Source organism: Numida meleagris, chromosome 1, assembly GCF_002078875.1.
Source record: "Numida meleagris isolate 19003 breed g44 Domestic line chromosome 1, NumMel1.0, whole genome shotgun sequence".
In the NCBI taxonomy this organism is placed as follows: Eukaryota; Metazoa; Chordata; class Aves; order Galliformes; family Numididae; genus Numida; species Numida meleagris.
In genome coordinates this window covers 169,093,759-169,121,329 of record NC_034409.1, presented here as the reverse complement: position 1 = coordinate 169,121,329, position 27,571 = coordinate 169,093,759, and the positions used below count along the sequence as shown (strand labels likewise).

General features: G+C 40.5%; 2 protein-coding genes across 2 annotated transcripts in view; one reads left to right on the top strand and one right to left on the bottom strand.

The window, feature by feature from the left end:
- The window catches only part of LOC110388225 (complement C4-like), a 53,724-nt gene extending 34,466 nt beyond the window's left edge, over positions 1-19,258 (top strand). Inside the window, exons 24-42 of the mRNA XM_021377297.1 lie at positions 194-274; positions 748-951; positions 1,769-1,844; positions 2,259-2,415; positions 4,118-4,216; positions 4,541-4,709; positions 5,661-5,827; positions 6,265-6,423; positions 7,016-7,075; positions 7,549-7,642; positions 8,393-8,561; positions 10,453-10,540; positions 11,162-11,236; positions 12,072-12,180; positions 12,896-12,985; positions 13,349-13,441; positions 14,216-14,299; positions 17,221-17,353; positions 18,355-19,258. Coding sequence (XP_021232972.1) covers positions 194-274; positions 748-951; positions 1,769-1,844; positions 2,259-2,415; positions 4,118-4,216; positions 4,541-4,709; positions 5,661-5,827; positions 6,265-6,423; positions 7,016-7,075; positions 7,549-7,642; positions 8,393-8,561; positions 10,453-10,540; positions 11,162-11,236; positions 12,072-12,180; positions 12,896-12,985; positions 13,349-13,441; positions 14,216-14,299; positions 17,221-17,353; positions 18,355-18,493 — 2,246 coding nt within the window. The 3' untranslated portion in view covers positions 18,494-19,258. The remainder of the gene's footprint in view (positions 1-193; positions 275-747; positions 952-1,768; positions 1,845-2,258; positions 2,416-4,117; positions 4,217-4,540; positions 4,710-5,660; positions 5,828-6,264; positions 6,424-7,015; positions 7,076-7,548; positions 7,643-8,392; positions 8,562-10,452; positions 10,541-11,161; positions 11,237-12,071; positions 12,181-12,895; positions 12,986-13,348; positions 13,442-14,215; positions 14,300-17,220; positions 17,354-18,354) is intronic.
- Positions 19,788-26,934, bottom strand: STOML3 (stomatin like 3). The gene is made up of 6 exons (XM_021377284.1): positions 26,909-26,934; positions 24,654-24,757; positions 23,733-23,805; positions 22,232-22,435; positions 21,311-21,445; positions 19,788-21,158 (listed from the first exon to the last, which is right to left on the bottom strand). The coding sequence occupies exons 3-6, from the start codon at positions 23,790-23,792 to the stop codon at positions 20,958-20,960; spliced, it is 600 nt and encodes a 199-aa protein (XP_021232959.1). The 5' UTR covers positions 23,793-23,805; positions 24,654-24,757; positions 26,909-26,934; the 3' UTR covers positions 19,788-20,957.

Below are 27,571 nucleotides of genomic sequence, written 5' to 3'. Positions count from 1 at the left end.
CAAAAAAATTACTGATAACTGAAAATTAAAGAATTATAAGTACCTTTCTTCATACATTTCCATTTAACGTTTCTAATAATATTTCCGCTGTAATTACCATCAACTGTGAGACTCTTAATGAAAAGCATGTTCTAAAATTGCACTGTATTTTTATACTTAAAGAGTTTTGATGTTGAACCCTATTTATTTACAGTAAGATCCTATACACTGGATCTCAGCACACCATCTGATATGGTACCGGGTTCTGAGAGTCACATGTTTGTTAGCCTGAAAGGTAAACATTATTTTCCATCAATACTTTTCTGTAGGTGAGAATAGACTTTTTTTTTGCTGTTCATTTCTGAACACCGAGTCTCTGTTCATTCCTAGGTTTTCTGCCATGATCCAAATGGTCTGTCTTGCATACCCAGGCTATAAAAGAAAGCAGCCCCAAGATTCATCCAGTAGCTTACCTCATTCTGATTGCTCCTTCTCACTTGTATTGGATAGAACAGTTCTGTATCACTGTGCCCAGACTAAGGGCACTAAGGTCAGAGAAGGGAAGAACTGCCCATCAGTAGTAACCCCACACTGCATGTCGCCCTGTAGAAATTTGCTTTATTGTTCAGGAATAAGTAAACAAGTATCAAACAACTGTACAATTAGGACATGCTGGAGTGTCAACCTATTGTTAATATCACATTTATTAATGTTATACCAGTCAGCTTGAAATACTGTATGTCTTAAGGATTATGTCTTTTACAACAGGAAATCCTATGGGTGATTCTGTTGAAAACTGTCTTAGTCTCAATGGAACTGAGAAACTCATTCAAGTGCCGACGGGCTGTGCAGAGCAAACAATGGTGAAAATGGCTCCCACAGTCTATGCTATTGAGTACTTGGATGCCAGTGAGCAGTGGAAGAACTTTAATCCTGAACGAAAGGATGAAGCCATTAAGATGATTGAAAAAGGTACACGGAAAAAAAAAAAAACAGAGAACAACAAACACTGGCTTTGTTATCTCCTCACATTGTACACTATTGCTATTTGCCAAAAGAGTGAGCATTGTCTTAACACAGTCAAGCAGAAATGCCATTGACAGCCTGCAGAAAGATATGAGAAACAAAACTGGTGAGGAGGATTTAGGTGGCTAACTGCTTGCATCTGACATTGCAGAGTATTGGCATTCACAGTCCACCCTCTCCCTTGCCTAATTTAGAAGCAGAAAGTAAAATTTAAGTTGGTCAGTGTCAACTCAGATCAAATAAACAGCAAAGGGCAGTTGTAGAGTGTGAATCATTTCAGACTAATTTAAGTATGATACAGATATTATACAGATGTCGTCAAGAAAATAGCAGCCAAGATCAGAAACCACAGCTCATGAGTTTTAAGCCTTAATCTGACATGGGTAGATGACATTTTGTATATTTTTTTATTCTGTACACTGTGAAGTCAACAACTTGAGAAGTTTTCAGTTATGGGGAATAATTTTCCCATCATTCACATGGAGAAAATGCCTTGTTAACCACGTATCTACAGATATCTACAGTTTTCAGGTTGTTTTCATGGCTCTGGTAAATCAAACAAAACAAAGTACCTTGAAAGCCTTGCCTTTTTTTTCTGTGTCAAAGGTCTACTGACCCAGACATTTCATCTTTGATGAACACCTCCGTGCACCCGATTCACTAATCAATGCTGAACACATCCATGTTAATAAAAGTGATTTATGAAAATTATCAAGAAATATGTATATCTTCTAAGCAGTTCTGTGCTGTCTTGTTCATACAGGTTACACAAGACTGCTTGAATTTCAGAAGGATGATGGTTCTTATGGAGCCTTTAAAACAACACCCAGTAGTGTTTGGTAAATGTATTTTTCATAACCAGCTTTGGTTCTTTTTTTTCTTCCAAAATTCCACTACTACCATTTGATGCATGATTCTTTTTGGGGGGATGGGAGAGGTGGGAATGATTTTCAAATTTAGTGAGCATGGTATTGCCTATGTACTTTTGTCACGGATAGTCAGTCTTTTAAGACTCTGTTCATGTTTAGCCCTTTATGAAAGAGTTATACAAAGCCCCTGATTATTTTTCATTTGCCACAGAGCATTCATATTGTCCTTGCAATTCTAATGTTGCACAAGAAATCTCCAGCTTCCAGTGAGCACACTGTGTTCAATATGATTCTATGCAGAGATTGAGCATGCTTGACTTCTCATCAATATACTCTCAATTAAACATATGTCAGCACAAGTTTTAAATATTTTCTTTTGTGCAGGTTAACTGCATTCATTGTTAAAGTACTCACAAGGTGCAAAGAATACATTATTGTGGAAGACAGTCACATACAGAACTCGGTATCCTACTTGCTTAGTCAACAGCAGGCAGATGGTTCATTCCATGACCATCATCCAGTAATGGACAGGAAAATGCAGGTGGGTCATTAGTAATAAGAAGAATCAGTTGCACCTTTAAGGCTGGTAAGGGAAAGGAATATCCTGAATTGCTGAATACCAAGAAATGTTTTGTGTTTTTTTTTTTTTTTTAAGAAATCTGCAGTGTAAGAAGTACAAAATCTGTAGCATAAAATGAATCTGCTATAGATCCATCAGAGAAGCATGGCTAGTATGTCACCACCTTTACCTTTTGATCCCATCTTGAGTGATTTTGCAGTTTACTTAGACTTTTAGAGGACTTAGAGAATCAGCTCTGAGATCTTTGTGCTTGGTAAAAATTCATGCTTTTTATTTTCATGGGAAAATAGAATAATAATTTATATTTTGTAGAATCACAGAATCACAAAATAATTAAGGTTGGAAAAAACCACTAATATCATCTAGTCCAACTATCAACCCACCACCATGCCCACTAAACCATGTGTCTCAGTGTGACATCTACACATTTCTGGAAAACCTCCAAGGACAGTGACTCTACCACCTCCCTGGGCAGCTTGTTCAAATACTTTACCATTCTTTCTGAGATGAATTTTTTCCTAATATCCAACCTCAAAGGGATCTCCAGAGTTCGTCAAGTCCAAATCCACCCAGAACAGGCCTCATTAGATCATGTTGCTTAGGGACGTGTCTACCTGAGTCCTGAGCACCTCCAAAGATGAAGACCCCACAGCCTTTTTGGGTGTTTCAGTATTTAAACACACCAATGAAAAAGAAAATTTCTAATAAGAATTTTCAAGAGTGTATGTTAGCCTATACATCTCCTGTAGGTATCCAGAAACACAAAATTGTTACTATCTGTGCCTCTAGGGTATAAAAATAATATGCCCCTTCCAAAATCCATTGAAAATGCAGTTACCTTTGCATGGACCTTACAAGGGAAAACAATCATTTTGTTAATATTTTTAAAAAACACTTGCATGGCTTTTACCCTCAAAGTCAGTACAGTTGCTGTTAAAACCAATCAGCTGAGAAATTGGCCAAAGAGCTTTTAACCTGTGTTTATGCTGAGATAGTTATCTTCTATTTGACATTTACTTCAGAAACTGCTTGCAACTGTGCAGAGACTTACAATCTCTCTAAGGAAACAATCTCTACTTCTCTAAACATTTGAGGCCGAGTGAAAGATAGGGATCACAATGATGCAATTGTCAAAGAAGAGCATGAGCAAAAGAATGAGAAAGAAGAACAGGAATGAACATGCACATCTTCAGGGAGCAAGAAAGCTAGAGAAGGCACTGTGTTCACTGTGTTTAGCTTATCAAGAAGTAAAATGATAAATGACCTGTAATGGTGTATACATCCTTTATAAGCAAAAAGCTCAGGGTTTGAAAGGACTCGAGTCTGTAAGGAGTAGACAAGAAAGCAAAACAGTTTTAGGGAACTGAAGCCAGGACTGTTCCAATCAAAAACTGGAATTTTTTAAACAGTGCATTAATTAAATATTTTTGACCGGATACAAAATGTGGGGTTCCCATCTCTTAAAGTTGCCTAATTAAAGTTGCCACGGAAGAAGATATGCTTTAGGTGGACAAGAGTTACTGAACAAAGTTAAAGGGTGAAATGATATGTTTTGTTGTTTAATGATTTGGCAAGAGGGTCCTTGTCTTCATGGAAAGTTATTTTCTAAGTTTAATCATAAGCAAGTACATGTGGTTTTACATTTTCATGTTTCATCTTCCAGGGCGGCATTGGGTCAGCAGGAGAAGACTTGGCATTGACAGCCTTTGTAACTATAGCACTGCAACAGACTCTACAGGTTTACAAAGAATCACCTGATGTGGTAGGATGCTTGACTTTTTATCTTTATGCTTGAAGGCAATTGCACAATGGCACGTTCACCCCACTGTCTTAAAGTACTATGGATGGGGAGGTAATACTCTATTTACCAAATCTGTGATGGATAGGAAAAGATGCATTGAGCTAATGCACAGCAAAGTGTTTTGAACTACACAATCCATCACTGATGGCTTTAATCACAAAACAACAGTTATTAAAAACGCGTAAAAAATAACGACACTGGAATATTCTAATTTCTGAGTGCTCACACAAGCAGTAGCAGTAGGTGTGGATGATATTTTCAGGTGAATCCATTTTGTTTTCACAGGTACAAGCTGTTAGAAAATCAGTGGTTTACATGAATAATGAACTTCCTGGAAATTCTGACTGCTATTCTACAGCTGTTGCTGCTTATGCTCTGACGCTTGTTCAGCCTGACAGTTCTCAGTCCCAGAGTGCAAAAGAAAAATTAAGGAGCTGTTCTGTTTTAGATACAGGTACTAGTAACTATTCTTAAAAATTCAGCTTGTAATTAAAGTGCTTTGAGCACTCTGATATGCTAATAAAGCAAATTCAAATAAATGAAGGGCATTTAATTTTTATAAAGTGTGAATGTATATGTGCAATACACTTAATTTATTTAAATTATGTAATTATATATAAATGATAAAATTATATGTAATTTGTGTAATTGGTGCCAATATAAATTAACAATTTAGCACTGAAAATTTTGCATTGTGATCCTGTTACTGGAGATGGAACAAAACCATGGGATATAGGAACGTACATTTTCTTCTTCCCTTGCTGCTTCCAAAGTTTCCACATCCCTAAACTGTGTCAAAAAGAAAAAAAAGTCCAAGTGGTTGAAAAAGAAGTAATTCTTAATGCATAGTGAGAACAAGCAGCTCCATATAGGAGCAGTACAGAATGGATTTGTGAGTAAAAGGGAAGATGTCTTTCCCAGTCTGCCCAGCTTCAGAGCTTCTCACCAATACTTCGTTCCAGCTCCACATGGACACTACCTTCTCCCTTTTGGAGCATGGCAGGGATCAGTGCTGAGTTGGTGTATGGAAATGTCCATCTATAAAGTTTCTCATAATTTGACAAATAAATCATGGTTTAATTGCTGTAGTTTAAGTGTAGGGACATATAGGAATAATTAATACTATTACTCTGGGGTACCACCATACACAATGCTACCATTCCATCACATGGACATCACTGTACAACAGGATCATAAGACTGTGATGACTGCATAACTCAAAACTAAAAATGGCACGTTTTTCCTTTCCCATCATCTACTTCCCCATTGATTTGTTGCTCTCATGACAGCACTTGTGTTTTGTGGTTCCTCAGTGTTATGACATGCAATATCTAGTGTGTAAAACAGCAGCCATTTTTGGCAAATATCTTTACCAATGGCATTCAAGACTGAGTTATTCTTGCAGTAAAGCAGCAGCGCTACTGGGGAAATGGCAACAATGCAGTCTCAGTGGAAACCACTGCCTATGCTTTGCTTCAAACATTGCTCTTGGAAGATATGGAGTATGCAGTACCTATTGTTACGTGGCTAACAGAAAGAAAGAATTACGGTGGAGGATTCTGCTCTACACAGGTACCCAACCATCAACCTGCATGGCATTTCAAGGGGTAGGAAGAAAATGGTAGTTCCATAAGGGCATTATCATTCAAATGTGAAACCATCATAACAATTCATCTCAAATCTCTTCAGTTTATGAAGCACCAAAAAATCTGTCCCCCAATAACCTTAGGAGCCTTTATGAAGATTTATGATAGTCAGAGGTCAGGCCTGCAGTGTTTTGGGGATTTTAATGACAAAAGAAGAAGCTGGGAAATAAAATGAACAGTGCATGCAGGTGGGAACAGATACAGAAGAACTTCAAACCAGCATAATAGCTAGAACTGAAGAATGGCTTTAGATAACTGATCAACCATATGTACTGTTGAAATAATCAGTTATAATTTATCGGGAGGGGGGGGTTGTTTGTTGTTGCTGTTTTGTTGTTTTTTTTTCATTTTTGTCTCAAGTAGGACACAGTTGTGGCCCTGGAAGCAATGTCAGCATACAGCATAAAGACACTGAATACTGTTCCCACCAACTTGACTGTAAGAATAGGAGCACCTGGAAGGCGAGAAGACTACACTATCATTTTGACCGATACTAATGAAGGGATTCAGAAGATGCTAGAGGTACACAATTATTCTTTGTTCCAACATTTTTTTGCTCTAACAGGAAAAGCATTGGACTGCTTGGTGTAGCTTCTCTCATGTTAAGCAATCATCATTTATTTTTCAATGATTTAATCTGTAAAACAATAACAAAACAATCTTTTTAAAGATAAAAATAAATCAACATCTGCATAGCAGCAACGCTTATAGGTCCTTCCACCCCCTTCAAGAATGTTGGTGATGTGAATATCCTCCATCAGTGGAGAGAGGCCAGGAAAACATTCAAAGTCTTGCTAAGGAGTGAGGAAGAAGGAAGAAGGGGAATATTCTGATAGTCATTGTGTTGGGACTTGAAGAAATGTCAAACCCTGGCTATAGAGGGGATAATGAAGTCAGGAAAAATTTGTCTCCTGGGCCTCAGAATGGCAGAATAAGATGCTCCAGCCCAGCATGCTGAAAATCCCATCAGATGTGGGGTCTCATAACCCTTTTCATAACTATAGATTTCCCATATCTTCTGAGGGGAAAGACAAAGACTGTTTTGATCAAAGGAAAGCAATGGATCAAATGCTGACCACACACTAAATCTTTACTATTTTGCTTTTGCTTGCAGTTCGATCCTGGGAGAAAACTTGAAGTGTCTGTACAAGGCAAAGGAAATGGGACAATGAGTGTAAGCCACAAATTGGAAATCTAGATTCCAGATGGACTTCTTTCATTCCCTTTTTGAACACCAAGGGAAAAACTACTTCCCGTGGCCTCATCCTTTTGGTTACTACCACCAAGTTTTTCAAATTCATGGCCTACAAACTGCCTGATAGGCAATGTTGCCGATTTTTAATATCATGAAATCCATGAAGTGTTAATTAGAAAAACCTGCAGATAGAGATGTCGGGAGTTTGAAAGACCCTTTTGTGATGGGGATGGAGAATTGTGTTAAAGGTCTCAGGCAGTTTGAGGTTTGCATACATACCTGTCCTGCTTCACTCATGGCAGTTCCCTATGACCAATCAGTGCCAATCTGAGAGACTTGTGTTTCCCTCCACACTCCAAGTCTCATCAACATAAGCTAAAGTCCTGGAAGAGCAAATCACATGCCACTTAAATGATATTTTTATGAGTTTGATATCTGTGCTTTTGTCTTAGATATTAAAAATGTACTGGTCACCTGAGCTGAAAAACAATCCATGTAATGACCTGATTTTGACAGTGGAAGTGCAAGGGAAGATTAAGTATTCTGGTAAGTGAAAAGGAGAAGTGGTTGAAACTCAAAGGTGACATGTTTGGATAATAATTATTCAATGACTTTCCAGCCTAGGAGAGTAGGATTAAATGAATGAGACAAGGAAAGAGAGAGTTCTCTGAAACCTGCGTAGCTATTGTTGCATTCAGTTTATTAATATTTTAAATAGTCTAATAACTCTTGCAGTGACTGTGGGTGCAGAGAGTACTTAACAGGTACATTGCTACCATTATTAACTCTTCTATGTTACCTGGAGGAGAGCGAGATAAACTGTCATTGTGTTCTTGGCTGCCATGCAGGGAGCTCAGTTCTTCTGCCAATAAGGGACCTATCAGGTGTCCTTAGAGTACTCTTTGGAACAGATCTGCTTTTAGGTATTTTCATATGGCCAAGACTATGTTTTCATTTCTCTGAAGCATGGATTCTCTGCCTACGTCTGCATTTGTCTGCATTTTTTTTCTGTTTGAATAGGTAACTTTTTGAGGCAAGGATTGTATTTTATATGTTAATGGATGGCACAAATCCCACTCTTAGCTAGATCTGCTGGTTCTTACTAAAATTATTGCTCAAATTTTAACTCTGAATTGATTAGAAACTCTGAGATGGTGTAACAGTAACTTTAATAAAATCCCACAGAGATAGCACAACTGTCCATTTTATCTATCATTATTAAAAATTATTAATTAAATTAAATTACAAGAACTTCAGTCAAATTTCTGCATGGCTGATTGTGTCTATCACCTCCAGAAACTGTATACTCTGAGGAACACTATGATTATGAAGATTATCCTACTTCAGTCTCCAGTGATTCTGAAACCCTGTCTAGAATGGACTGGTTTGATATCCGCAGCAGAAGGAAAAGGGATGTGATCTCGCCCAGTAAAACAGAATCTCTGCAGTACAAAATCTGTGTCAGGTAGGTCTGGAGATCAGCCCCTCATTAGGACTTTCATTTTTGTTTGCAATTCTTCTTGGTCACCTTTTTCATATCCATGAACTCAGCATCCAAGCTGGTAACCTTCTATAGTTACGCATAAATGGAGAGAATCTGCATCCTTATTTTCACAGCAGGAAAGTCAGTTCCCAGACAATGTACATTTAGATGGTTTCCACAGACTTCAAACAGCCACTGCAGGATCTGCCCCAACAAACTCACTGGCGATGTTTGGATCTCTGGGGATATTTAGAGTATCCTGGCTGTCGAATCATTTGAAATAATTCTTTTATGTATGAGCCAGGCTTTTTTCAGTGGTGTCCAGGAACAGGAAAAGAGGCAGTGGGAGCACAAGATCTAAACATCAGGAAGCGCTTATTTACTTGGTGAGTGATGTAGCACTGGAATAGGTTTCCCAGAGATGTTCTGTAGTCTCCTTTCTTGGAGATCTTCCTAAGTCATATTGTTACGGTCCCGGGCAACCTGCTCTAGGCGTCTCCGCTTGAGCAAGGAGGTTGGACTAGGTGACCTCTTCCGACATTAACCATTCTGTGATTCTGTGATTAATAAAGTAAATACAATAACACATTTACAGTGTTTCACTGCTTTTTGGAGAGATGTTATCACTTTCTTCATGGATGCAACTCTAGCCTCATGGAAAAGAAAATAGGTCTTCTACTATGTAGGGGAGGAAAGGAGGCAGAAATGATATCCTAATGTGGCCATCATCCAGAAGTAAACAAAGGAGAAAGAAATCCCCTAATTCAGAGTAATGGTGCTTTTGCTCCCTCTCACAGTTTGGCAAATATTGCAGAAGCATGAAATGGTAGGTGTCCTGAGTGCCCCTTCTAGAGACAAGCGAGTGACAGAAGCAGTTATTGCTTCCCAGTTGTATTTAGCTTTTCCACTGACTTTTGGCAGAGCCTCGGAAGCAGTGCTTTTTATCCTCCTTCCCAGACAGGGGAGGACTGGAGTTACACTAATTCCCCAGTTTTTCTCTCCCTAGTTAACCATAAATTCAGTTAATTGTCAGCTGGCTGAAGCATTGCTTTCCTCATTAATTGCTATGAGACATCTATCAACTATCAGATCCACTGTTCAGCAGGATGTTGCTGAATGTTAGGGTTAGGCTTTAAAGAAAATGTGGTTTCATTTATTTTAGGTAAGACACAGAACAAAAAGTGAAGGCACCTTTTGCATCACTATAGAGTCTTTCTGGACTGTGCTACATGGTAATGGAAGGTGCCTAAGTAAAAGTTTCTGGAGTGTATGTAGAGTATCTTCAACAAAGCATCCCATGTCAGTGGAGAACAACCTAGTTCAGCAATCACACAACTACCTGATTTTTGAGAAGGTGTAAAAAGACTAGAAGCTCAATATATATATATGCCTAGCAAGCAGTTAGGGAAATAAGAATGTTGACATTGAAAAGTAAAGGTGATATAAATTTTACTTAGCTGATGAAGACTTTGGACAAGCTAGTTTCTTAGCTGCTCCTCGTAGATAATAAAGGAAACTTTACAAGTGCTTCTCACCTTCCCTATCTTTCCTATCTTTAGCTATGATTTTATGGTAGAAAGAACAATTTCCTTTCTGCCAATCAGCTATATTGAGAGCCTAGATGACAAGGTAAGATGAGGCACCTGTGTTTTGGATGACCATTTGACTAGTTTATGTAATTAATTTTACTTCATGATATTTAATGTGGTAGGCAGCTAACTGGCAAATTAAAATCCACGTAAGAAAGCTAGATAGAGCAGAATGGTGGGGGGTTTTTTGAGACAGCAGAGCTAACCCCTCCAAACAAAGCTTGAAAAACAAGCTGAACAAAGTTCAGTGCAGGTGTTCACTGCTGATAGACTCTCTTGTAAAGGTCCACGGGTTCCAACCCACCAAAGATGTCCCTGGTCGATCTCTCTCTGCTGAGTGGCTTGGAGCCTGACACAAATGATCTTGAACAGGTAAGAAACACACTTTTTTATGTGCATTCTTTGGTAACCTTTTCTACGCAAATTTGATCTTTGTAAATCTTTCTTGATATATAGAATAATGAAAGTAAAACAAGTTTTGGATAGGCATATTTTCATTTTCTTGCTTTGAAAAAAATATTCATTGAATACATGCAAGAAGTGAAAAGCTGCTGGTGAACTGAGTACAGCCTTTAATTCCTTGTAGTAGAAATAAGCGCTAGGCTTTTTAGAGCACTTAAACATTCTCCTGTCTTTACACATATTGGTGTCCCTGCCGGCATTGCCGTCTTGTAACAAAGCAGAAAGTTATGTCCTTTGATAACACAGGAGAAGGCAAAAACATCTGTGGGTGTTGCCCACAGGGCACAGGGACAGGAACATGGAGCACAGCACTCTGTGAAGGCAGCTACAGAATTTTTGTTCTGGAGCCTGCTGGTCTAGTGGAGATTTGCCCAGGTTTGTGCTCCCAGGCACTGTTTCCTTTAGGGAGGAAGAAAGAAAGCAGAATAAAACAAATGTCTGAACAAAGCAAACTAGAATAGAGAGGATGATAGCAGTGGCATTACTGTTCTACATTTTTGTTTTGATTTTGTTGTTGTTGTCTTCCTGTAGTTGGTAATGTCTTCAGATCAATATATTCAGCACTTTGAGTACAAGGAAGGAAAGGTTCTGCTCTACTTTGGTGAGGTAAGCAAGCCCAGTGATTTTATGATCTACTGTTTCAGTTACTATACACAGTCTTCCTTTTAAATCTATTATTGTTTTTCACACTCCATTAACTTCCTGTGATTTTTGTCATTTATTATTATTGAAAGTTCAGTTCAAAGCGGGCAAGGGATGGAATGGTGGGAGACGTGCATGTTCATCCTCAGCTCTTCTGTGTTGTAGAAGATGTAGTCCATGCTTCACTCAGCATGTGAAGTTCAATATTTCTAGATCAAGATCAATACAGTAATAAACAGGTGTAATCATCAAACCCTACAGTTTCTGTGTTGGGCACTACAGCAGATGAAGGATATAAAGCTGCTAGAGTGTGTCCAGTGCAGGACTATGAGGAAGGGGAATGGTCTGGAGGTCAAGAGGTATGAGGAGCAGCTGAGGGCTCTGGTTTGCTCAGCGCAGGGCAGAGGAGCTGAGGGGAGGCCTCATGGCGGCTGCAGTTCCTCATAGGGAGCGGAGGGGCAGCGCTGAGCTCTGCTCTCTCGGACAGCGACAGGGCCCGAGGGAACGGCATGGAGCTGTGCCAGGGGAGGGGTGGGGGGGACTTGGTCCAGCAGTTGGACTCACTGATCCTTGTGGGTCCCTTCCAACACGGGATATTCTATGATTCTATGATTCACAAGATTTCTCAATTAAAACGTAAAAGAAAATGGCTGCTTCTAACTGAAGATAGAACTATCAGAATTAACTCATCTGTGCCAGCAGAAGCACCCTAGCCAGGCGGGTACAGGCACAAATGTATAAGGGATTAATTGGGGAGAGTTAGCTTACACATCACAACTGTTGTTCCTTTCTTGTCCAGCTCACAAGTGGACCAGAGCCAGACTGTATAATATTTGGGGCAAAGCAAATTAATCCAATGGGCTTGGTTCAGCCAGCAAATGCCATCTTGTATGATTTTTACAGCCCAGGTAAGGGTATATAAAAATGCTATTTAACTGATCAGAAAGAGAGACCTTTAACAGCAAAATCTAGATTATTAGAAGGTGTTTTTACTCTAGTGTTTGAAACCACATAAATTTGTTGAGTATTAAAGTAACCTGTCTGCAATTATTTGTATTAGTATCCCAGTTTAAGATGCCCATTTGATAGAATTATGATAACAGGACTAGAAAATTAGGTCAGACCTCTACTTTGCTTGAAGCTGAGGAATTCCTGACGGTTTACAATACCTACAGCTTCATCCATACTGACCTTTCTTTTTGTTGTCTAAGGTTACATTAACCACTGGTGATCTTGTCTCCTTCCTCTGAAACAGGTAGTGCTAACTGTTGCCCTATTGCTAAAAAATAAAATTAGGATGGATGTGTTTCAGACAGAACAAAAAAAAAAGGGGGGGGGGGGGGGGAAGAATACAACTTAAAAATAAAATAGCAGCCACGGCAACAAAAAAAAAAGCAAAACCACAGAAGCAACAGCCTAGGTTGTAGTCCAGCTGAAAGTCAAGTACCTGCGCTGCATGTGGGTGCTTAGGCTACAGGTCTTCGTGGATTTCCAAGGTCTATCTCATCCCTTCATATGCTGATTTCTCTGGACCAAGAAAAACAAGGCAACAAGTGTAGCTCAGGCATATAGGCTCTTCCATCTGAGCGCTGTAAGCCAGGTCATTTTGCTTCATTTCCACAGACAGAAAGTGCAGTGTCTTCTACAGTGCTCCCCAGCACAGCGCCATGCTTGCCAAGGTGTGCCACGCTGAAGTTTGCCAGTGTGCAGAAGGTAAGGAACATCTAAATATACCAGCTGCAAAGAACCATTCATGGGAGAATTCTTATACCCAGAAAAGACCTGTGCATTTATTTTACGCATTTAGCCTAGCGCATAAGATAGAACACAAAATATCCACTCATATATTACTAAAAACTTTTGTTTTGAAGATATCCAGGATTATTTTGATAGTTGCATGTGATATATATAAATATATACATATGTATGTAAAAAAAATTCACCACACTTCTAATGAAATTGTTCTTCTGTTTTGTTTTCTGTTATAATGTTGAGTGGATAAGTAATTTTATACCGTATCTATCTAAGTATCCATAACTACAGAGACAGATGCATCACTTCTTTCCTTCATTCTAGGTCCTTGCCCAAGACAAAAATCAACTTTCAGTAAAAACCTGAACGAAAACTCACGCTTTAATTTTGTGTGCTATGAGCCTATTGCAGATTATGGTAAGGCATGAAAGACAATTGTCAATGTATTTCAAAAGCAGTTATTTTCAAAAAATAAGGATAAATTTGGAGTCTTATATGCCTAGACCTCTCCTGAAGAGTTCCTTTATCTGGCCAGGAGGCTGAGGAGATGAAATGCTGAAGCAGTCATCTGAGGTTGAAGGGGAAAAATAAAGACTTCTGAAAGCTGCAGAAGCTGTAATCAGATGTTAAAGAAGGAAGAATGTATAACACTATATTGCAGGGTTTAGAAAAGACCAGTGGTGTGAGTACCACTGACCCCATGATCCATAATTTTAGAGGATTTATGAGATAAAGTGCAGTTTGCACAGATGGCATGCCAAAGCTTAGCAATTCCCTTCTGCAGAGATAGGAGAATAGTTTCTCTTTGGTTAATTTGCCTGTCTGGTCTCTTCTGTGGATGGAAAATCGAAAGATCTACTGAAGTAAAACTGATTTAGCAGCTTTGGTGAATTAGACATGAACAAAAGCACAGGAAGAAAAAGCAAGAACTTAATCATATAGTAGCTTATTCTAAAAGGTATAAAGCCAAAGAAAATACAAATTTAGAGGATACTGATTAGTACTGGACTTTCTAAAAAATATATTAGATACACAGGATAACTGTCCTGTTGTCTTTTATATTCCTGTGATTTGTGAAAAGATAGCATACTGGCCTCTGCACTGACTGATGGTGAAAGCATAGCTATTTTTCAGTTTCTGGATGTAACTTCTTGTTTCCATCTAGCCTCACACAACTGTTGTCTGTTGTAGTCTATGAAGTGGAGCTCCTCAACAGTACACAGAAGAATGTTTTTGATTACTATGAGGTCAAAATCCGGAGAATCCTTAAATTCAGTAAGTATCAAAATGTTTAGCTCCTTTTGTTCACCCGAAGGAAAAATTTTTGATTAAACACTAGCCAGCATGAGCCGTTCAGGTACTTTGTCTTGCTGTCAGAAGTACAGTCAGATATGTTAGGCCCGAAAGAATACTGATTTATTGACTTGGAGCAGCTACATCACTCTTAGGTTCAGCTCAGGTGTAGGTTGCTTTGGTTCACATTACGTAGCAATCCCAGAGCACATACCTCCAATCCTTTCAGATAAAACTAATCACGAAGACAAATTAGAGCTGTGTTTAGTCCATGGCTCCAAACTGGGGCTAGTCTAAAGCAAACCCTCCAAATCGCATACGGTGTATATATTAGGTCCTCTGTATAAACTATTTCATACTGCAGTCTGCTGTTACAGATCCACACTTATTCTACTGTAGGCATGTCCACTACCTTCTGTTTTGATACTTGATAAAAATTCAAACCAATTTGTTACTCAGTTGCTCACTAACCCTTGCAGTTCAGTCTGAGAGTTGTCTACAATGACTTATCAGTTTTGAATGACTTGAAATCAGTGAACACAGGAAAGCTTCCAAAATTTCGTTTTAATAATTATGATAACAAGAAGCCTTTTTATTTCTTTTGTTGCAATGCAAAGATTTGCACAGCTCTCAGACAGTGTCCTTTTGCAGGCCTGCCATTCCAGCTGTGCCCACATGAATGTTACTTTATCAGCAGCATCAATGAACACTGACATTTTTCAAAGTAATTTCTGAAAACGCTGTCAGATGACATCTCAGACTTCAGCCACCAAGCTATCATGTGGTTTCCAGTCTTGAGTTTGGCAGCCAGAGATTGCCTTTAAAGAAAAACTGTAAAGGTTTCAAAACTTCTCTTCCTTAAGCAGAATAAGTGTCACATTCTCTTACTCTTTGCCTATAGGGCAAGTGATGTCTGCCAGTACTTTAGGGCACACAACCTGAGATCTGTGCCAAACATGCAGTTAGTCAGATTGAGTCCCTACTCCATGCATCCAGAGACATGCCAGTGATACTCAGGACTTTCCATATGCAGGGAAATCATAATACACTTCATGACCAAAACACTGCCTCTGGACGATTACAGTATCATGATGGAAAGTTTTTTTAATGCCTCCAGAAAACCTACAGGATCTGAAGAACTTAGAGCTATGGGCCTTGCTGCATTTGTTTTTGCAACTCATGGGCAAGCCCTGGAAAGATTCTGCTTCTTGGTACTTGAAAGAGATAGATATCCTTTGAATCTAAAGTTGAGCAGAAGTGACTTCTCTCATTCCCACCTCCTTCTTTAAAATACTCCTTTGTTTGTACTGTATGAAGCAGCTTCTGAGCATGAGATTGTTTCAGTGGGGTTGGTAAAGGCTGGAAAAAGGAATTAAGCCATGATGATGAAGAAAAAGCAAGGTGCAGTAACATCCAAATTATCTCTCTCTACATATATAGAGAGATTTATATGTATAAAAATCATATATATCATCATTTATGCATATATAAATCTCTCTCTATATTTACTTGGAGACTGAAAATTCCAAAATTATATTACAACTGTTACATTAATAGCTCAAATGCCTGTGATTCCTAGAGTATGAAATCTTCCAGACATTTGTGAAGCATTCGAAGTGAGAAGCACCATGGCACTTTAAACACAATGAACCTGAGGCAAAACCTTGTAATTTTCTCAAATAATTCTGATTCATCTTAGCACTCCTTTACATTCTTAGAACAAAGTGAAGATTCGGTATACTATGTAGCACAGGAGCAACTGAAACTGAACTTGGATTATATGAGAAAATCTACAGTGTTGCATGCTTCTTTGGAAATGTGCAAATGAGAAACTGTATGCAGAACTGAAGACCAACTTTTATCTGGTCTATATCTACCATACGTAAAATTAATTCAAGCTTTAACTAGGAAATTGATATGGTTCTTAGTGCTAGGTTTCACAGTTAGCACTCTGTGTCAGCTTCTCTGAAATCTTATTAGTGTTAAAATATTCTAAATCAGGTTTTTATTTTGAATATTAAACTTTTCATAATTGTAATACAATACTTCAGACAGCAGAGGCTGCACAAGTTTCTGTTAGCTGTTAGGAAGTCTGTGGTGTCTTTCCTGCAATCTAATCTGTTTTGATGTTGATTTGGTCACCCCAGTTGTGCATGACAGTTTACATTATAGTTAGAAAGAATGTAAGAAAATAACATACTGATGTAATCTGCATTTTTTTTTCCCAAATGGACTCTGTAAACTGGTGTTCTAGCCAAAAAACTCAGTATACTCATATCCTGTGTTAACTTGCTAAATAAGCATCTTTCCAGATCTTGTGTAATTTCAGTAATGGACAGTGCAGCTTTTAAATGAATAAGCTTCTGAGCCAGAATTTAGAGCACAGTCTTCTAAGTTACTTTGATGTGGAGATCACAAAACACATTTCCTACAAAGCAACTTCAGAAGCAATGGAACAGTGGGTAAATCAGTGAAATTCAAGTCAAGCACACTAAGGAGTTTTTGATACTGCCTGCTGCACTGCTGAGCCTCAATACATTTGAATTTAGTTTGCCAGTTTTTAAGATCACCGTGATTCTGAATGATCTGAAATATAACATAATACGTTTTCTTTTTCTTTCAGTCTCTAAGATTGAAAGAAACCCCATAAAACCTGAAAGATCTCTAGAGCAAAAGAAGCTCCTTCCACAACTATTAAGGAGGCTAAGACCAACAGAATAGGAAACAATGACTTACATTTAGCCAAAAAATGTTAAGGGATATATGTCCTACCACAGCATTTACTCCCAAATGAAATGTTATCTTGACTTAGCAGTGTTATAAATGATTGTAAAGGTTTGCATCCCATAGACCAATGTTTTGCTCTTTATCGGGAAAGTTTATGGGTTTTTCTCATACCACAGCTGCTGATGAAACCGTCCAAGTAGGAGACCATCGACAGTTCCTAAAGCGCTCTAGTTGCACGCTAAGCATGGCAATTGGCAAACAGTACCTTCTCATGGGGAAAGATGGGCAAACCGTTGATTGCAACAACAAGTAAGTGCAATAGTTTCTGAGCCATAGGGGCTGCTATCATGGATCGTGAATCCAACTGATACTCAAACTGCTGGAATGCTTCCAGAAAGCAAAGGGAGGGCCATATTTCTATAGGACTGACTCTGCTGGCTTAACTAAAATGTAGAGTATCAGTCCACATTCAAAAGGGCAGCTGTTGGAAATAGCTGAGCCACTCAAATCTATCTCTGTACAGCCTGGTTACCACATTTCTAAGAATCAAAATCTGGCCCTTCTTCCACTGGATTAAAAACTCACAGCTGGAAGGGATAATGCAAAATGCTACATCATTCCTTATACTGCAGATATCTTACACAATTTATGCATTTGCAAAAGAAATGGGTGGGACTATATCGAAGAGCAGCCCTCAAAGTTTCAGTTACACCATGCATGCAAATTGCTCGTTATTCTCACTTCTCATTGTCATACTTGAATGAAAAAAGGGAGAATTTATTTGAGGAGGAATTTAGTCTGTCCTTAATAAGTATTCAGTGAGGAAGGCATCTTAAATATTTAATTCCCCAGGACAGAACTGGAGAAAGGTAGCGCCTTTGAAAGCTTCCAGGATGGAGACTATCTCAGTGAAACTGTAAGCGCCACTTCCTAGAACCTTAAAACGACCCCACACCATTTCTACTGACACCGGTGTGAGTGCTAAACTTAGAGAGACTGTTAAAGACCATTTTTTTGGTGCTATTCCACAAAAATATAATAGAAGCTCAGCCCAAGCTTACTGGTGTCTCTCAAAACACAAGTATATCCACATTTGTCCCAGCTTGGCAGTGATTCTTCCTAAACTCTAATCAGAGCTCAGTTAGCCTCCTGATGGAACGAGGTTTCAGACAAGCTTTATGACTAGTGTGGCTCCTCCTGATCTCGGAGATGCCTTGATGGAGGAAGGCAGCCTCAGAGGGTTTGTGCTTTCCTGTTGTTCTCTGTCAGCACTGACCACTCACCTCCTTTACTTCTCCTCTTGCATTCAGGATGCAGTACTTCCTTGACTCGCAAGCCTGGGTGGAGAAAATTCCAGAAGACAGGGAGTGCCGCACCACCCGTAACCGGCAAGCCTGTGCTTACCTGCAGGGCTTCCTGAACAAGTCTGACAACCTCTGCCTTTTCTGAAAGGTTGCTTTGCTCCTCGCGTCCTACCTGTGTTACTGCAACTCCGCTCCTGCCTGATTTTTTCTTGCAAATCCTGTACATCAGAGAGGCACCTGAGACACTGCAGAGCTGCTTCCATTGCTGTCTGTTTTTCTTTGAGTGGTGTACTTGCTGAACGGGATATCTTCCTGTAGATGTACATGTGGGGGCGGTATGGTAAAAACTGCAGTTATTGTGTCTACTTATTGTGTTTACTGTCCCCTATGCTGGTGAAGAGGGAGCAGAAATTTCTGTCTCCCTGACCCATTACTGAATGGTGTAATTATACTGGAGGGGATCAAATGAAAAAGGTTTTTTTTTTTAATATAATATTGTGCTTGCAGAGCTGGTTGATTCCCTCAGTCTCTGTCAATGGATATGAAGGAGACCAAGAAATTTGCATGGGTCAGAAAGAAGACTGGGCATTCGTGGGCTTACCAAGTACAGCTTGCTGCTGAAATAAAAGATATTAGCACTCACGCTTCAGCACATTGTTTCTGTGAGACCTCATATGGGGAAACAAATGAACCCACTTGTACTCACACTAGGATTCCCATCCACAGTTTTGAAACTGGAACTGGCTCAGCATCAGGGGTGGACAACTGGTCTGGATGTACCTGACCCCAGAGTGGGTCTGTTACTTAGTGCTGTTAGTGCCAGTATCTTGCTGAGGGCACAGAGTTGTTTTCCGACTGTACTCTGTTGTCACATATCTTTCAAGCTTTTCTTTTCCATAGTTTAGTTAATTTGCACTACTTTAAAGCAAAGGGTGCAATTGATGGCTGCATTTCTCTAAAGCATTGCTGCTTCTGCAGCTAGGCAAACAGCTCAGTAGTGGAGTTGCAGCGTTTGTCAGGGCAATGCAGGAGGTTTCTCCTGCTATAGTTACAAAGGCTTCTACAAGTGACAAACTAAGCTGACAATGAAAAATAACCCCCAAATTCAAAACATCTCTTTTCTTAAAATAGGAGCATCTGCAGCAAATGTTAAGAAGGATGACTTGTGAATGTAGGTTTTACACCTTTGATTTGCCAACAAAATGCCGTTTGGCAGTCATCTCTGAAGCAGAGAGAAGGTGCAATGAAAAGCTGCGTTTGCTGAGCAGGTCACCACCCGCAGATGCTCATACCACTGTCTTCATGCCAGTAGTTACTGAGTACAAAAATTTGTCACCTGGATTGCTTGCATTATACTGCAGCCAAAACAAGATGGGCCTGTATCAACAATATAATCAGTAGGCCCATGCTGATCTCATGAATTTGGAGCTAAATAACACTACTGTATAGAAGGAGCAGCAAGGAGCCTTGTGCACTCAAGATGCTACACAGCAGCATCATCCACCAGAGCATCTACACCACAAGAGCCTTCAGATTCATATACAGACAGCCTGTTGTGTACCAGCCACGTGAACAGCTCAGCTGTTTTTGAAGGCCATAAACTCAGCATTAATGCTGGCTGAACTCAGGTAGCAGGAGTGTCCCCCACTCAGCTGCAAGACATTGCATGGATGGAGAGTGGAGGAGGCTCTTTCTGTGAAAACCTGCACCACCGCTTCAAGACATCTGCAAGGTAGGATAAGAAACCTCTTGTGGATGAAAAAAAAGACACTTAATATAGAACAATTTGTTTTGCAGACGTTTGCATCAGCTTTCAAATGTAAGAAATACGATTGTAATACATGAACATATATTCTCGTCCCTTTATTAAAGAGCTTATAGAAATATCAGTGATATGGCAAAATCCAGATGAGATCAGGAACCTACTGCTAATTTTCACTCATATAAGGTTGGAGGTGTTCAAGGGTGGGCTAGATGAGGCCCTGGGCAACCTGATCTAGTACTTGATCTAGCGGTTGGCAACCCAGAGCATGGCAGGGGGGCTGGAACTAGATGGTCTTTGAGGTCTTCCAACTCAAGCCATTCTATGATTCTATGGTAAAGAATAAGCTGTTCCACTGACATAACAATTATCCAGTAATTTTGTTGATGATAATTATGAAGCAATACTAAGCATACTGAGGTTATGGACAAATCTTTTTTTCTGCTCATAGGACTTGAATTATGCACAAGTACCAGCACTCTTCTGCTGGATGGAGATGGATAGATTTGTGAGCTCATCAGGAGCTCACTGGTTCTTGCTTAGCAGACAAGTCACCAAATAATTGCTACACTCAAGCATGTGCAGTATGCAGTGAAAGCATCAATAAATTTTCTTACTAGGTCTAACATGCATTTTACATATTTTCCTCCATTTCATCTCAAGATGAGTCTAAGATAAAACTGCTCAGTGCCCGAATTTTACAACTTTCTGTACTCAAATGCAGTCTTCCATTGTGGGAGCTTTGTGTGGTTAATAAACTATTTCTACTGTGGTAATCTGGAACCCTTTGCTTCCTGGGAAAAACCCTTTAAATCTTTCAGCCCAAGCAGCTAGTGCAGATCAATCTCTATCCCCCTCTATTTTTCTGTCCAAAACCATAAAGCAAATTAATAGGGAGAGGGAAGACAATAGTGGAATTATTCACTGCTGCCAAAGTTGTCAGTGTTTGCAGGTAGTGCAGCTGAAGACCTGCTGGAGCCTCGGCCAGCACCATGGAGGCCTGCTTGAGGGCTTTAGAAGCGTTCATCTCTCCCTCTGCTGCCACAACCTGCGATGTAAAAGAAATAGAAATGGCATTGCAACACTGCCAGTAATGGAGAAATCCACCTTTACAATGAAGAAACAACAGAAGCACTTGGATGCCCAGAAGAAAGATACAGGACATTGGAGATCAGGGGTAGACATAGCCATGGGTCTCACCTTAGCTCTTGCTTCTTGTGTAGCCTCTGCTTCGGCTGCCATCACCCTCTGCATGGCCACTGGAATCCTGACATCTTTGATCTCCACACGAGCCACTTTGATTCCCCATTGCTCCGTGGCACTATCATGGATGGCCTTGGAGACATACACAATACCCAACAAAAGAGCACAGGGGGAGCAGGAAGAACTCTGTGGGATTTACCCTACCACCTCAACAGAAGGAAAGGCAGACTACAGGAAGATGGAACCCTACTGAGGTGCTGGCATCCATGTTGATGTGAGCACGGCAGGTACCCCCAGCCTTATGAAACTCTTGCTGATCAACACCAATCTCTAAGGTGAGATGCTGGTTGGTACCTGAAATATTTCCCTATGCAGGGCTTTTGCAGGGGAGCTCTCCTGCCCTCCTAAGCAACCCTCTTTTTAGGTAGGCTCTTTTCTCATTTACAAACTAATAATTTAAGAGTCTTCAAGAATGGCATTATGTTGTTACTGTACAAGCACATTATTGGCAAATGATACGTCAGAGTCCTGCAGCACTTGGGGTCTGCATTGGAGAACTCTTGGCCATCATGATAGGAGGTACAAGAACTCCATTGAGGGTCTGCTCAAGGTAGAGTTTCCCACAAAAAGCAGACTTCTGTCTTATTGCTTGCAGCCAACTTTATGCAAAGACTGCATATGCTGATTTATTCAGCTCACTGGATAATTTCAGCATCTTCATTGCTATTTGATAGGAAATAACTCTTCTACAAGAATCTAGGGAAATACCTTTCTAGTAATTCTTTCTTACTTCAAGCAATGAGAAGTATAACTGAAAGGACCATATAGAAAATTTTTCTATCATTAAAGAAAATAAATGAGATTATTTGCTGCTCCCCAGAACAAATTTCCATGCTTGCCAGTGAACCCAAGATCTACCTGGATACTGTGAGCAATCTCTTCTCGACCAGCCAAGAGCTGAGCCAAGGTCTGTGTACCCAGCACATTTCTCAGGGTTGTCTGTGCCAAGAGGAAGGTGGCTGAATGTACATTGGTGACATTAGCAACAGCACTGACTGCGCTGTAGATCCTATAGTACACCACCCCATCCACCTGAGTAGTAACAGCATCTTTTGTGAGAATCTGTGTTGGAGAAACATACAAAATTAGAGAAGGACCCAATAAGGCACACCTTGACAAGGGAGGGGAGTCATAATCATTCCTTTAGTGAAGAACAGACCCTGATAATTCAAGGAAACTAAGAATTCCTTTTGGTTTCTTCGGCTTTTCCCCCCAAGAAATGAATTCAAAGAAGTCATCCTGCATCACCAACAGTTTAAATTAGCTAAAATGTTCTACATAGCTTTTTAACAACTGTTTCAATAGTAAGTAAATCTCATCATCTGCATGAATTTCATCTGCAGTGATAAATGATTGATGTCCTGTTCCTTCTTGTAGAAAGGGCCAGAATTGATTTTATACATTGCATGGAATTTGTTAGAGCACTGCTACTTTTCTCTGAGCAATGTATTTGTGAGAATCACCAGAAATTAAAGCAAAAGTGAAGAGCAAAGTGCAAAAATAGTGAGAAGAAGGCTGCCCTAGACTTCTGCTGGCAGAAGACAGTATCTGAAAATAGTTTTTTCCTCAGATCTGAATGGTCCTGTGAAGCAGTCCCCACTCTTCCATCACAAGAGCAGGAGCCTTGACACACTTCTCCTCTGCACCATGTTTGGCTGCCCAGAGCCATGCAGAGAAGCTCTGTGCCTCCCTATGGCTAACTATTATTAAAGAGGAAAGAGGGCAGAAGGCTGCCCTAGACTTCTGCTGGCAGAAGACAGTATCTGAAAATAGTTTTTTCCTCTTATTTTGACTTCCAGTTTGACCAGTTTTATTGCACAGATGTGTCTGCTGTACCAATGCAAATTACTGGAATTGCTGGCTTTCTTTATTTGGAATTTGCAACCTGATCCCAGGCAAATGTAACAAACTCTGAGTAGATAAAAAGTCTGGGAAAGCCCCTGCACTGAGATGTTTATAATGTTACAGAGCAGAAGGCAGTTAATGTGCTGGCAAGAACATGTAGTTTTGGAAGTGAAGTAAAAGGAGAATCGTCACAGTCACCCCAAAAATTCTGACCTGAGACTGCATTTAAACCTCCCAGTGCCTGCAGCATAAGCTCAACCTTTAGTCATCCAGTCTACTGAACAGCAAAGCCACAACAGGCCTTCAACGAGAAGGCCTTCAACCAGAAGCCCTTTGACCTTGACGTGGGGATGACATTACCATCTATTCAGAAAAGCAAAAGGTCTGCAGGCAAAGGACCCGCAGCAGAGAACCTCCTCATTCCTTGTTTGCTTTGAAGAAGGATTTCATGGACCTCTGCAATTCTCCTTGGGATTACAGTGCATCCTAATAGAGTAAAACCGCATGTATTCACCTGGTCCCTTTGCTTTCTTAGACAGTATACGTCCCAGCCGAAATACAACAGCACGTTCATATTCTCTGACAACCTAGGAAAACATTTTAAAGTTACAATTTTACAACTAATCCTATTCATGCTGTCTGCCATGTTTTTTTTGTTGTTTTTTGTTTTTTGTTGTTTTTTTTTGAATCTATAACATCCATATTAAATGTGAAAAAAAATACGGGGATCAACAAAACTGCAAGTTACCAAGCGCTTTATGTTTTCTCACCTCATCCTTTGCTGGAAAAACTCAGACCTTGGCCCCATGAGTAAGTCATAAAATAGATCAAATATGCAAGAAATACTGCTGATTTAATGAGGCTGACCACAGCTCTTTCAACATCAGTGCTACATGCAGAGGAGCTGTAGGCAGACTATACCATCAGATAGTCTACCCAGCTACTTCAGATAGTAGGACTACCCATGGTCTGGTGCAAAGGGCAATCACTCCAGTAATTCAGCCCTAAAAACTTCTTTAAATTAATCATATCATGCCCATGTCTTGAAGGGACTGTAGGCTTAAGTTGTATAGTCCCTCTGTGCGGGGGCTTACTTGTTTTTCCATCAGTGTCTATGTTATTCGCTGTTGCTGGCAGTGTCAAGTGTGAGTTCTTCAAAAAAGTTTGTAGATGTATTCTCCCAGGGTTGCTGTAGAGCAACAGGGAAGCTTAACTGATTACGGAAGTTGATATGGTAAGAAATCAAATGAGTTGGTTGTGCTGATAGAGAAAACCATTGGAAATATATGGATCTCTTGGTCTCAGACCACATCTGGACTTCAAGCCCTTCTTATTTCTAGAAAGTGAATGGGGAATGTTTTAACAAATAGAAAAGAGTAACTAACAACAGTAATACTGGAGCATTCTTTGGGTGCCCCAGATCCCACTAGCTTACCTTAATACGTGCCCAGATGGAAATCGGAAAGGAAATGAGCACCAAAAGGAAAGATATGGAAACCAGGATCCATCCACAGACACCACTTCCTTCCCGCCTGTCAGCTACAAAAGAATAAGGAAGAGGAGCAAAATGAACACAAATCCTGAAAAGAGTCATCAGAGGAATGTAGACCTAACCTACTGCAATCACTATGGAATATAAGATCCACAAAGAGCCAGTCCCTCTCTCCTCCCTCTCAACATCCATTGAAAACCAAACGCCCAACCAAAGATCCAGCCATATATATATTCCTCCTGCATGAAAGGTTAAAAGGTTCAGAAAGCAGATTTTGCAGCAGGAAAGAAAGAGGAGGAGTGAAAGACGTTGCCAAAGCTAGGGACTTGGAGGAATAAAAGATCAGGTAGAATATCCATATGCATATGAATCAGTGAGAAAGTGTGTCACACCTGGGGCAGGAGATTTAGTTTGTAAAAAGCAGATAAGAAGAAAAATGAGGGGAACTCCTGCTATCTTTAGATGGAATTTTTGAGGAATACTGATGGACCAGTCCATCCACTGGAAGATAAGCTTCAAAAGCAGTGGTTGTCAAAGTGCACACCCATGAACTGTGGGTAGCTCTCTCACTGCGTTTAGCTCTTCTCATCACAACATTTAATTATTTCAGTGCCTGAAGGGAAGGTGGTGGTGAGTTGTCGTTCATGTACTCATGGGATGCACTTTGTAGGAGAAAGTGAAGCAAGGAGCTGCTGCTCTTAGGCAAGATCAGCAGCTGGAGCTGCAGGGAGCCTCACAGCAGAGACGGAGGGTGAGGAATGGAGGCCATGAAATCTGCCATGAGGGCAGAGCGCTGCAATGTTGACCAAATCCTGCTGAGTGCAGAAATGTCTTGGACCAGGAGAGCTGCAAGAAGAAGCAGGGATACCAGCTGGGCATGTCCTACGGGCTGCCAGATTTGAGGCAGGACTTCTGCAGGTTTGACCATCAGCAGCTGGGAAGCTGAATGCATGGTGTGTGCTTCTGCCCCTCCCAGCACATTTCATCACAGGGTGGAGAGCAGGACAGGGGCTCAGAGGTCTCCTGAGAGGGGGGGTAGTAATCAGTAATCAGTAATCCTGGGGTTGCACACTGCGGGGCTTTGCTTCCAGGGCAGCTCTCACATGAGACTGTTTCCTTTCTGACTTGTGCTGTTCTTAAAAATAGGCAAGCCAGCAACCATTCCCATGCTGATGCAAATATGCAGTGTGATTTTCAATGGTGTAAGGTAACACTGGGAATTTCTGACATTAAATAAACATACAGACAGAAACTGATAAATAGGAAAGGAAAACTTACATAAACTTTGTGAAAAAAAAACTTGCCATCACATCGAGACAGCGTGAGATTACCAGATCAGTGAGGCACAAGGCAACAGACCAGCAGACTGGGTAGACTTTGTTGGAAAACCCCCACGATCCTGCAGGAGACAAGAAGCCCCCCCGCAGCGCTTTGCTCTTGCAGGGAACCATGCAGAGCTCCTTGGAGGCTGCAGCAAGGAACCCACGTTATCTGCACACCTGGGTGCTATGACTTTGCTCCTTGCAGTTCTCCCTTCCTGCTTCTGAGATCCTCGCTGGAGATTTAACCACTCACAGTGAAGTATGTGTCCAATAGGGCCAAGCTTCGGGCCTCCCTGTGTATGTTTGCCATGAGAGCAGGACACAGGCCTGCTGCCCTGGGAGCCTGGCTGCCCTCCTGACCATCCCCAGCAAATAATAATGTATATTCCCTGGTTGCTTAATGAGGTATCATCAGCCGTTCTAGAATCACTGGTAGGAATGGTTTGAGCTGAGTAAATTACCATGCAAACCCTAAGGTCATGTGTTTGAAAACAGGACTTTTGAGATTTCATGTGAAAAGCTTTAACCCTTCCACTGCTACTTGTTTGCCACAGCGTTCCTCACATAGCACCAGGGGTGTGTCAGGCTGCAGGAGGTACATGACATGCCCGCAGCTGACTATCTTCTAATCAGTGGAAAGAGATCTAGGAAACTCGTGGTTTGGGCATCATTCATAATTCTTAATCAAAAACTTGGAGAAATGAATCACAAAGGGATGTTCTGTTCACCAGCACACAACGCTCTGCCCTGTCCCTATTTCACCTAAATGATTGGCATGCAGAAAGGTGCCTGGAAATCTTTATCTCCAGTGCTGTGCCATTAAGAACGTCCCTCAAAAGCTAATTTTGGATGGTAGCATCATCCTCAATCACCCACCTGAGAGCACTGCGAGGATGGATAGGAATGACACACACCAGAGAAGGGAGGGAACTGGCTGGGAGCAAATGCCTCTGCAGGTCAGTGTTCAAACAGCTGAGAAGGGAGAGGTCATGATATCACTCATCATTACTATGGATAAGAAGCACCCACCCATCCAAAACTTGACAAAGTAGACCGACTCCTCCATGAGACCTGTCCTGGGGATCTTGATGCCAGCTAAAAGTGTGGATTCCAATGATAAAGCAGGATATAAAGATACACCTGCTTAATACACAGTAGAGACCTAGTCTCCAAAGGCCATCACAAACCTACTCTGACATTTGCAAAATTTCAAACCATTTAATCACGACTAATAGGAGTATCTACAAAAACACAATAGTGAAGAATAAATCCAGTAACCCAACATGTCAGTGACTTAAGTTTTGCTGCACCTGTATACTGATTACAATAGTAGTCACGACCAGCAGAAACCTCCCTTGCACCTGCAGTCCATAGCAAACTAAAAGGTGCCTCAGCCTTCTGTAACCATTCTGAACGCTCTTGCTTTCCACAAGCACCCATCCAACCCTGCCGTCCCCACGCTTGTCCCACTGCACCACCCATTCTTATGCCCACACACAATGATGGAAACAGCACACATTGCCCCAGACAGCTTTGGTT

Excerpts from the sequence above, each read along its gene's own strand:
- STOML3 (XM_021377284.1), bottom strand. The coding sequence starts at position 23,792 with ATGAACGTGCTGTTGTATTTCGGCTGGGACGTATACTGTCTAAGAAAG. Across the intron at positions 22,436-23,732 it reads TAAGAAAGCAAAGGGACCAG|ATTCTCACAAAAGATGCTGT; the intron begins GTGAATACATGC and ends TCTCCAACACAG. Across the intron at positions 21,446-22,231 it reads AGATTGCTCACAGTATCCAG|GCCATCCATGATAGTGCCAC; the intron begins GTAGATCTTGGG and ends TATGTCTCCAAG.